Source organism: Piliocolobus tephrosceles, chromosome 3 (assembly GCF_002776525.5).
Source record: "Piliocolobus tephrosceles isolate RC106 chromosome 3, ASM277652v3, whole genome shotgun sequence".
Lineage (NCBI taxonomy): Eukaryota > Metazoa > Chordata > Mammalia > Primates > Cercopithecidae > Piliocolobus > Piliocolobus tephrosceles.
In genome coordinates, this window is record NC_045436.1 from 66,963,072 (window position 1) to 66,975,253 (window position 12,182).

At 35.0% G+C, this 12,182-nt stretch overlaps 1 protein-coding gene across 1 annotated transcript; it reads left to right on the forward strand.

Annotated features, from left to right (window-relative positions):
- The first annotated feature begins 483 nt into the window (after window positions 1-483).
- Window positions 484-5,478, forward strand: IL2 (interleukin 2). Its single transcript, XM_023217620.1, has 4 exons — window positions 484-630; window positions 721-780; window positions 3,067-3,213; window positions 5,082-5,478. The coding sequence occupies exons 1-4, from the start codon at window positions 484-486 to the stop codon at window positions 5,190-5,192; spliced, it is 465 nt and encodes a 154-aa protein (XP_023073388.1). The 3' UTR covers window positions 5,193-5,478.
- The last annotated feature ends 6,704 nt before the right edge of the window (window positions 5,479-12,182 follow it).

The window sequence follows — 12,182 nt, forward strand, 5'->3', positions numbered from 1 at the left end:
TGTTTAATCAACAAATCTAAACATTTATTCTTTTCATCTATTTATTCTTGCTCTTGTCCACCACAATATGCTACTCACATGTTCAGTGTAGTTTTATGACAAAGAGAAAATTTTCATGGTTACTTTTGTATCCCCACCCCCTTAAAGAAAGGAGGAAAAACTGTTTCATACAGAAGGCGTTAATTGCATGAATTAGAGCTATCACCTAAGTGTGGGCTAACATACCGAAGAGGGATTTCACCTACATCCATTCAATCAGTCTTTGGGGGTTTAAAGAAATTCCAAAGAGTCATCAGAAGAGGAAAAATGAAGGTAATGTTTTTTCAGACAGGTAAAGTCTTTGGAAATATGTGTAATATGTAAAACATTTTGACACCCCCATAATATTTTTCCAGAATTAACAGTATAAATTGTATCTCTTGTTCAAGAGTTCCCTATCACTCTCTTTAATCACTACTCACAGTAACCTCAACTCCTGCCACAATGTACAGGATGCAACTCCTGTCTTGCATTGCACTAAGTCTTGCACTTGTCACAAACAGTGCACCTACTTCAAGTTCTACAAAGAAAACACAGCTACAACTGGAGCATTTACTGCTGGATTTACAGATGATTTTGAATGGAATTAATGTAAGTATATTTCTTTCTTACTAAAATTATTACATTTAGTAATCTAGCTGGAGATCATTTCTTAATTAACAATGTATTATACTTTCTTAGAATTACAAGAATCCCAAACTCACCAGGATGCTCACATTTAAGTTTTACATGCCCAAGAAGGTAAGTACAATTTTTTATGTTCAATTTCTGTTTTAATAAAATTCAAAGTAATATGAAAAATTGCACAGATGGGATTAATAGCAGCTTATCTGAGGTAAAGAGTAACTTTAATTTCTGTTTTTTTGAAAACCCAAGTTTGATAATGAAGCCTCTATTAAAATAGTTTTACCTATATTTTTTACATATATTTGTGTATTGGTGGGGGTGGGAAGGAAACATAAAAATAATATTCTCACTTTATTGATAAGACAATTTTAAACAAAAATGTTGACTTATGGTTTCATTTAAAAATGTAAAAGTCTAAAATATTTGATTATGCCATTTTAGTATGTAAAATACCAAAATCTATTTCCAAGAAGCCCAACTTAAAAAATCTTTTCTTGTTTTAGGAAAGGTTCCTAAGTGAGAGGCAGCATAACACTAACTAATAGCACAGACTCTGGGGCCAGATATCTGAAGTGAAATCTCAGCTCTGCCATGTCCTAGCTTTCATGACCTTTGGCAAATTACCTGCTCTCTTTGTGATTCAGTTTCATGTCTACTTAAATGAATAATTGTATATACTTAATACACTTTTGTGAGAATTAGTAAGTAAATGTAAAGCACTCAGAACCGTGTCTGGCATAAGGTAAATACCATATAAACATTAGCTATTATTAGTAGTATTAAAGATAAAATTCTTACTGAGAAATACAAAGTGAAATTTTGGATTTTTATCTTTTTACCAATAGAACTTGAGACTTATAATGTTATATGACTTATTTCCCAAGATTAAAAGCTTCATTAGGTGGTTTTTGGATTCAGATACAGCATAAGCATAATCATCCAAGTTACCTTAGGTGTGCAAAGCTACCTAGTAGCTGTGCCAGTTAAGAGAGAATGAAAATTTGGTGCCAGAAAGGGCTTGTGCCAGGGTGAATCCAAGCCCAGAAAATAATAGGATTTAAGGGGACACAGATGCAATCCCATTGACTCAAATTCTATTAATTCAAGGGAAATCTGCTTCAAACTACTCTTCTGAAAGATGTAAAGGAGACAGCTTACAGATGTTACTCTAGTTTAAACAGAGCCACGTAATGCAACTCCAGCAACATAAAGACACTAGATGCTGTTTCCTGAAGAAAATTTCTCCTCATTGTTCATGCCAAAAACTTAACCCCGAATTTGTAGAATTTGTAGAGGCAAATTGAAAGCACAATAGATGGACATATCAGGGGATTGGTATTGTCTTGTCCTACCTTTCCCACTAAAGATTGTTAGAAAGACAATATTATGTGCGTAATTTAGGGGGTGGTAGAATTCACTGAAATCTAACAGTTTGAAACCAAAAGTAATGATAAACTCTATTCATTTGCTTGTTTAACCCTCACTCACATTTACAAAAGAATTTAGAAACTAATAAAAATATTTGACTCCAAGGATGCTATGTTAATGCTATAATGAGAAAGAACTGAAATCTAATTCTGGCTCTACCTACTTATGTGGTAAAATTCTGAGATTTGGCATCCTTATTTAAAAAATGGAGATGATACTTCACTGCCTACTTCAAAAGATGACTGTGAGACGTAAATGGGCCTATTTTGGAGAAAATTCTTTTAAATTATAATATACCACAGAAATATGAAATATTATATATAATATAGAACCAGGAGGCCTGTCCAAAAGTCATTCCAAAGTACTATAATCTTTTATTTTATTGGGACAAATATTTTTGAAATGCATCTTAATGTAGTGATTGTAGAAAAGTAAAAATTTAGACACACTTAAATGTGTTTTGCTCCAGGCTATATTGAGAGCCACTACTACATGATTATTGTTACCTAGTGTAAAATGTCGGGATTGTGATAGATGGCATCCAAGAGTTCCTTCTGTCTCTTAACATTCTGTGATTCTTAACTCTTAGATTATCAAATATTATAATAATAGAATGTGATTTTTATATTTCCATGTTCTAACTCATCTGGTTCTAATGATTTTCTATGCAGACTGGAAAAGTAATCAGCCTACATCTGTAATTTGCATTTAGATGCAGAAATGCTAACATTTTGCAAAGCCAAATTAAGCTAAAACCAGTGAGTCAACTATCACTTAACGCTAGTCATAGGTACTTGAGCCCTAGTTTCTCCAGTTTTATAATGTAAACTCTACTGGTCCATCTTTACAGTGATACTGAGAACAGAGAGAATGGTAAAAAGTACATACTGCTACTCCAAATAAAATAAATTAGAAATTAATTTCTGATTCTGACCTCTGTGGAAACTGAGCTGATGATAATTATTATTCTAGGCCACAGAATTGAAACATCTTCAGTGTCTAGAAGAAGAACTCAAACCTCTGGAGGAAGTGCTAAATTTAGCTCAAAGCAAAAACTTTCACTTAAGAGATACCAAGGACTTAATCAGCAATATCAACGTAATAGTTCTGGAACTAAAGGTAAGGCATTACTTTATTTGTTCTCCTGGAAATAAAAAAAAAAAAAAAAAAAAATGGAAGGGGAAAAGTGCCACATTTTAAAGTGACATAACATTTTTGGTATTTGTAAAGTACCCATGCATGTAATTAGCCTACATTTTAAGTACACTGTGAACATGAATCGTTTCTAATGTTAGATGATAAACTAATTGGGAAGTTATAAGCTACAGAGTTTGCACCTACCATCTACTAAAGGACAAGCCTCATCCCAAACTCCATCACCTTTCACATTAACACAAAACTGGGAGTGAGAGAAGGTACTGAATTGAGTTTCATAGAAAGCAGACAGATTTTATTATATATTTTTCAATTCCTTCAGATTATTTACTGGAATAGTCAATACTGATTACCTGAAATGCTTTTCAAATGGTGTTTCCTTATCATTTGATAGAAGGACTACCCATAAGAGATTTGTCTTAAAAAAAAAACACTAGAGCCATTAAAATGGCCAGTGGACTAAACTAACAACCTTTTTAGAGGCAATCCCACTTTCAGAATAAAGTATTTTTAAAACGACAGGAAGCATAAAATATGCAAGGGACTCAGGTGATGTAAAAGACATTCCCTTCTCTCTTTTTATATCCCATATGCTAAGGTATAAAATTCATGAGTTAATAGGTATCCTAAATAAGCAGTATAAGTATAATAATAGACATTTCTAAAAGTAACTCCAGTTGTGTCCAAATGAATCACTTACTAGTGGACTGTTTCAGTTGAATTAAAAAAATACACTGAGATCAATGTCATCTAGACACTGATAGATTCAGTTCCTTATCTATGGCAAGAGTTTTACTCTAAAATAGTTAACATCAGAAAACTCATTCTTAACTCTTGATACAAATTTAAGACAAAACCATGCAAAAATCTGAAAACTGTGTTTCAAAAGCCAAACACTTTTTAAAATAAAAAAATCCCAAGATATTACAATATTTAAATAATTATGCTTAAGAGGGTACAGAACACTATAACAGTTTATTTAAAGAGAATACTTATTTAAAGGGAACACTCTATCTCACTTGCTTTTTGTTCCCAGGGTAGGAATCACTTCAAATCTGAAAAGCTGCCTTTTAAGTATCACTTTATATCAAAATATTTCCTCCTTAGGTTATCAACTAGAGGAAGCGTTTAAATAGCTCCTTTCAGCAGAGGAGCCTAGTTTCTAAAAAGCCAGTCCACAGAACAAAATTTCCAATGTTTAAACTTTCAAAAGTTGGTAAATTCAACTGTATTGATACTATGATGGGGTAGGGGTAGGTATAAGTATTTATGAAGATGTTCTTCACACAAATTTCTCCCAAACAGAAGCATGTCCTAGCTTTGGGGAAAATATAAGGAGTTCTAGGCTAGTTCTATTCTGCTTTGGGGAAAATATAAGGAGATTCACTTAAGTAGAAAAATAGGAGACTCTAATCAAGATTTAGAAAAGAAGTATAATGTGCATATCAATTCATACATTTAACTTAAACAAATATAGGTACATATTCAGAGGAAAAGCGATCAAGTTTATTTCACATCCAGCATTTAATATTTGTCTAGATCTGTTTTTATTTAAATGTTTATTTGCACCCAATTCAGGGAAAAAATTTTTGTGTTCATTGACTGAATTAACAAATGAGGAAAATCTCAGCTTCCATGTTACTATCATTTGGTATCATAACAAAATATGTAATTCTGGCATTCATTTTGATCATTTCAAGAAACTGCAAATAATTAATATGCTTGGTAAGCTTGAAAATAAAGGCAACAGGCCTATAAGACTTCAATTGGGAATAACTATATATAAGGTAAACTACTCTGTACTTTAAAAAATTAACATGTTTCTTTTACAGGGATCTGAAACAACAATGATGTGTGAATATGCTGATGAGACAGCAACCATTGTAGAATTTCTGAACAGATGGATTACCTTTTGTCAAAGCATCATCTCAACACTGACCTGATAATTAAGTGCTTCCCACTTAAAACATACCAGGCCTTCTATTTATTTAAATATTTAAATTTTATATTTATTGTTGAATGTATGGTTTGTTACCTATTGTAACTATTATTCTTAATCTTAAGATTATAAATATGGATCTTTTAAGATTCTTTTTGTAAGCCCTAAGGGCTCTAAAATGGTTTTACTTAAATTATTTATCCCAAAATATTTATATTATGTTGAATGTTAAATATAATATATATGTAGATTGGTTAATAAAACTATTTAATACATTTGATAAATATAAACAAGCCTGGATATTTGTTATTTTGGAAACAGCACAGAGTAAGCATTTAAATATTTCTTAGTTACTTGTGTGAACTGCAGTATGGCTAAGATGCTTACAAAAGTCACTCTTCCTCTGAAGAAATATGTAGAACAGAGATGTAGACTTCTCAAAGGCCCTTGCTTTGTCCTTTTAAGAGTTGATCAGACCCTTAGTTCTGGTCTGAGAATATCTCTTAGTAGATTATATTTTCCTTCTTCTTAAACAAAATGCCAAACACAAACATTCTTGAAACTCTTCATAGATTTGGTGTGGCTACGAATTCTCCATTATCTTACAACTTGCCCAGTGCCATGAGGAGGCTCACCTGTATGGCCTATATCAAAGGTCTTCCATGCCCTTTGGCTTTCCATTGGGTCCTGCCACTGGGGAGCGCAGGTAGGAACTCTGAGGAACATAAGAGATTCCTCTGACTCCCTCCTTGTGGAGTAGACCCAGGATGGCTGTGCCTCTCAACCAAAGAACCCAGATTACCTCAAGGTGGCACTCTGGATACTTTTTCCTTCTGAGTGATTCTGGTAATCTTCCCTTCCACTTCTCTCTTTAAACCTAGGGAGGGTGGTACGTGTGCTGTTAGCAACTCCAGGGTACTTTTACCATCCCTTGCAGTTTCCCTGTACTCTGACCATAGCTTTTTAAATAGTCCTTTTATTAAATCCTCCTTTTAATTGAGTATGCCATCTGTTTCCTGCTGGGACTCAGATACAGTAGTTGTATCAGAAATAGTCCCAGAAAAGAGACCCTCAAAATAGGATTCTGGAACTGGTTGTCCACATATTCAAGGAACACAAGGATAATAGGAAATGGGAAATCTATGGGATGTAGTAGCATCATGATTACTCAACTTATCATCAATAGTAGCATGGGATGAAATGCAGATGGAGGGCAAGATGTTGTGACGTCAAATGGCTGTGGTACTTAGTTGCTACAGAAACAATAGTTATAAAAATTATGATTACTTAGATTCTTTTGATGATGATGACCCCAGACAGAGAACAAAGGGAAAAAAAGTTATCAACATACAATTAAAAACATACATGGGCAACCAGAATGCCTCTTCAGCAGCTTTGAAGGAGTCGTTCCTCTCTTCAAAACTGCTAAAGAGTAGAAGTAAAAGGGACCCTTCTCATTAAATACCTCACTTGGAAGATTTTTTTTTCACATCTCCTCCATTAAATCTTATCTTGGGCAGTTTTAAGGCCTTAGTGCTCAATGAGGCATTCTTCTACCAGGTGAGCCGAGATTGTGCCACTGCACTCCAGCCTGGGTGACAGAGCAAGACTCTGTCTCAAAAAAAAAAAATAAAATAAATTATGCGACCTGCTAACATGCGTGCGCACACACACCCCCCCCCCCCCCCCCCCCAAAATTAAGTTGGGCGGCAGGGGGAAACAATAAACATCTCCAACATAGGATTCAAGTGTATTTATAAGATACAGACTTTAACTGATATAATATGTACAAGAAAACAAAGCATCGGATCTAGATAATAGATGAAAAGATACATTTTTGTAGAAAATTGAATTATATTTTAAAAAATCAAAGGAACATTCCAGAACTAAAAAATACCACCTGTGAAATCAAGAAATCACTAGGTGTGCTTAATGGCATACTGGATGTAGCAAAAGACTGTATTAGTGATCTATAGATAAGACAATAAAAAATATCCAAAAGGAAAAAAAGGTATATAAAAAAAGAACACAGTAACAGACAGGTAATCAGAGTCATTAAAAAAAGAAAAAACAAGAGGAGAGGAAAGAAGGAATGGTGAAAGATGTAACAGCTGGTAATTTTCATAACCAAATGAAAAGACATCTATCTACATATTAAAGGTCGGTAAAATCCAAGCAGAATACAAAACAGCAATAGCAAAGCACATTCACAGACAACCCTCAAATCCATACATAGGCAAATCACAATTAAACTGCTGAAAAGTAAAGACAAAAGGCAGCTAACTGAAAAAAAGCACTGCCTTCACAAAGCAACAATATATTTGTCAGCAAATATTTCAGCAAAATATATGAAAGTTGGGAAAACAATGGAATGACATACTTAATTAAAAAAAAAAAATTGGCAAACTAGAATTCTGCACCATAATTCCTTAGAAAAGGTAAAACAGACACTTCAGGCAACAAAAGCTGAGAAAACTGAGTAGAAGCAGACTGGAACCATAAGAAGTACTAAAGAAATAATTAAATAATTTTAAGCTGAAGAAAAAAATCCAAATGAAGCAGAGAAGTGTAAAAATGAAACAAAGAGCACTACACAGTGTAGACAGAAAGTTACTAGTTAAGGAGACAATAGGTCTTGGGGCATTTTAACATATGCACAAGTAAAATATTTGACAAAATAAATAAGGGCAAAAGACGATAAATGGCATTAGAATGTTGCAGGATCCTTGCATTACCGGGGAAGTGTTAAACTAATGAATTTAAGATAGATGGCAATAAGTCAAAGCTTCATGTTATAATCTAAGGTAACTCCTAAAATAATACATATTGAGTATCCCTTATCTGAAATCTTGGGACCAGAGGTGTTTTAAATTTTGGATTATTTTGGATTTTTGAATATTTGCGTTATATTTACTACTTAAGCATCCCTAAACTGAAATCCAAAATGCTCAGATGAGCATTTCCTTTGAGCATGATCTTTGAGCATCATGTCAGGGCTCAAAATGTTTGGGATTTTGGAGCATTTTGGATTTTGAATTTTTGGATTAAGGATGTTCAACCTGTATAAATGAAAAGCAATAAAGAAGAAAATATTATAATACTAATAATCCTAAAAATAAGGCAAGAAAGAATGAAGAGAGGAATAAAGGCAAAAAAAGGAAAATACCCACAATGAGACAAACAGAAAACAAATAGCAAGAAGGCAGACTTAAACCAAACTCTATGTCATTGTCATTAAATACAAATGAACTATAATCTCCAATTAAAAAAAAGATTGTAAGATAAAATAAAAATCAAACCCAATTACACACTGTTTACAAAAAACGTATTTTAAATAAAAGGACAAAGGATTAAAACAAAAAGGAAAAGGGAATATAATCTGGTGGGTGCCCCTATGGGACAAAGCTTACAGAGGAAGGAAAAGGCAGGAATCTTTGCTGTTCTGCAGCCTCCGCTGGTGATACCCAGGCACACAGGGTCTGGAGTGGACCTCCAGCAAACTCCAGCGGACCTGCAGCAGAGGGGCCAGTTAGAAGGAGAACTAACAAACAGAAAGCAATAGCATCAACATGAACAAAAAGGATGTCCACTCAGACACCCCATCTGAGGGTCACCAACATCAAAGACCAAAGGTAGATAAATCCATGAAGATGGGGAGAAACCAGCGCAAAAAGGCTGACAATTCCAAAAATCAGAATGTCTCTTCTCCAAAAAATCACAATTCCTTGCCAGCAAGCGAACAAAACTGGATGGAGAATGAGTTTGATGAATTGACAGAAGTAGGCTTCAGAAGGTGGGTAATAAACTCCTCCAAGCTAAAGGAGCATATTCCAACCCAATGCAAGGAAGCTAAGAACCTTGAAAAATGGTTAGAGAAATTTCTAACTAGAATAACCAGTTCAGAGAAGAACATATGACCTGATGGAGTGAGAAAACACAGCATGAGAACTTTGTGAAGCATACACAAGTATTAATAGCTGAATGAATTGAGTGGAACAAAGGATATCAGAGATTAAGATCAACTTAATGAAATAAAGTGTGAAGACAGATTAGACAAAAAAAAAAAAAGGAATGAACAAAGCCTCCAAGAAATATGGGACTACATGAAAAGATCAAACCTACGTTTTATTGGTGTACCTGAAAGCAACGGGGAAAATGGAACCAAGTTGGAAAACACTCTTCAGGATATTATCCAGGAGAACTTCCCCAATCTAGTAAGGCAGGCCAACATTCAAATTCAGGAAATACAGAGAATACCACAAAGATACTCCTCGAGAAGAGTAACCCCAAGACACATAATCATCAGATTCATCAAAGTTGAAATGAAGGAAAAAAAGTTAAGGGCAGCCAGAGAGAAAGATAGAAGAAAGAATATCAGCGATTGAAGATCAAATGAATGAAATGAAATGAGAAGAGAAGTGTAGAGAAAAATGAGGAAAAAGAAATGAACAAGCCTCCAAGAAATTTGGGATTGTGTGAAAAGACCAAATCTATGTCTGATTGGTGTGCCTGAAAGTGAGGGGGAAAATGGAATCAAGTTGGAAAACACTCTTCAGGATATCATCCAGGAGAACTTCCCCAACCTAGTAAGGCAGGCCAACATTCAAATTCAGGAAATACAGAGAACGCCACAGAGATACCCACAGAGATACTCCTCGAGAAGAGCAACTCCAAGATACATAATTGTCAGATTCACCAAAGTTGAAATGAAGGAAAAAATGTTAAGGGCAGCCACAGAGAAAGGTCAGGTTACACACAAAGGGAAGCCCATCAGACTAACAGCAGATCTCTCGGCAGAAACTCTCCAAGCCAGAAGAGAGTGGGGGCCAATATTCAACATTCTTAAAAAAAGAATTTTCAACCCAGAATTTCATATCCAGCCAAACAAAGTTTCATAAGTGAAGGAGAAATAAAGTCCTTTACAGATAAGCAAATGCTTAGAGATTTTGTCACCATGAGGCCTGCCCTACAAGAGATCCTGAAGGAAGCACTAAACATGGAAAGGAACAACCGGTACCAGCCATTGCAAAAACATGTCAAAATGTCAAGTCCATCAATGCTAGGAAGAAACTGCATCAACTAACGAGCAAAATAACCAGCTAATATCATAATGACAGGATCAAGTTCACACATAACAATATTAACCTTAAATGTAAATGGACTAAATGGTCCAATTAAAAGACATAGACTGGCAAATTGGATAAAGAGTCAAGACCCATCAGTTTGCTGTATTCAGGAGACCCATCTCACATGCAGAGACATACATAGGCTCAAAATGAAGGGATGGAGGAAGATCTACCAAGCAAATGGAAAACAAAGAAAGGCAGGGGTTGCAATCCTAGTCTCTGATAAAACAGACTTTAAACCATCAAAGATCAAAAGAGACAAAGAAGGCCACTACATAATGGTAAAGGGATCAATTCATCAGGAAGTGCTAACTATCCTAAATATATATGCACCCAATACAGGAACACCCAGATTCATAAAGCAAGTCCTTAGAGACTTACATAGAGACTTAGACTCCATACAATAACAATGGGAGAGTTTAACACCCCACTGTCAACATTAGACAGATCAACGAGACAGAAAGTTAACAAGGATATCCATGAATTGAACTCAACTCTGCACTAAGTGGACCTAATAGACATCTACAGAACTCTCCACCCCAAATCAACAGAATATACATTCTTCTCAGCACCACATCACACTTATTCCAAAATTGACCATATACTTGGAAGTAAAGCACTCCTCAGCAAATGTACAAGAACAGAAATTATAACAAACTGTCTCTCAGACCACAGTGCAATCAAACTAGAACTCAGGACTAAGAAACTCAATCAAAACCACTCAACTACATGGATACTGAACAACCTGCTTCTGAATGACTACTGGGTACAGAATGAAATGAAGGCAGAAATAAAGATGTTCTTTGAAACCAATGAGAACAAAGATACAACATACCAGAATCTCTGGGACACATTTAAAGCAGTGTGTAGAGGGAAATTTATAGCACTAAATGCCCACAAGAGAAAGCTGGAAAGATCTAAAATTGACACTCTAACATCACAATTAAAAGAACTAGAGAAGCAAGAGCAAACACATTCAAAACCTAGCAGAAGGCAAGAAATAACTAAGAGCAGAAATGAAGGAGATAGAGACACAAAACACCCTCCAAAAAATCAATGAATCCAGGAGCTGGTTTTTTGAAAAGATCAACAAAATTCATAGACCACTAGCAAGACTAATAAAGAAGAAAAGAGAGAAGAATCAAATAGATGCAATAAAAAATGATAAAGGGGATATCACAACCGACCCCACAGAAATACAAACTACCATCAGAGAATACTATAAACACCTCTACGCAAATAAACTAGAAAACCTAGAAGAAATGGATAATTTCCTGGACACTTACACTCTCCCAAGACTAAACTAGGAAGAAGTTGAATCCCTGAATAGACCAATAGCAGGCTCTGAAATTGAGGCAATAATTAATAGCCTACCAACCAAAAAAAAGTCCAGGACCAGATGGATTCACAGCCGAATTCTACCAGAGTCACAAGGAGGAGTTGGTACCATTCCTTCTGAAAGTATTTCAATCGATAGAAAAAAGAGGGAATCCTCCCTAATCCATTTTACCAGGCCCAACATCATCCTGATACCAAAGCCTGACAGAGACATAACAAAAAAAGAGAATTTTTGACCAATATCCCTGATGAACATCGATGCAAAAATCCTTAATAAAATACTGGCAAACTGAATCCAGCAGCACATCAAAAAGCTTATACACCATGATCAAGTGGGCTTCATCCCTGGGATGCAAGGCTGGTTCAATACGCAAATCAATAAACGTAATCCAGCATATAAACAGAACCAAAGACAAAAACCACATGATTATCTCAATAGATGCAGAAAAGGCCATTGACAAAATTCAACAGCCCTTCATGCTAAAAACTCTCTATAAATTCGGCACTGATGGAATGTATCTCAAAATAAT

Coding starts and splice junctions, on each gene's coding strand:
- IL2 (XM_023217620.1), top strand. CDS start 484: ATGTACAGGATGCAACTCCTGTCTTGCATTGCACTAAGTCTTGCACTT. Junction 781..3,066: donor AGTTTTACATGCCCAAGAAG/GTAAGTACAATT, acceptor TTATTATTCTAG/GCCACAGAATTGAAACATCT. Junction 3,214..5,081: donor TAATAGTTCTGGAACTAAAG/GTAAGGCATTAC, acceptor TTTCTTTTACAG/GGATCTGAAACAACAATGAT.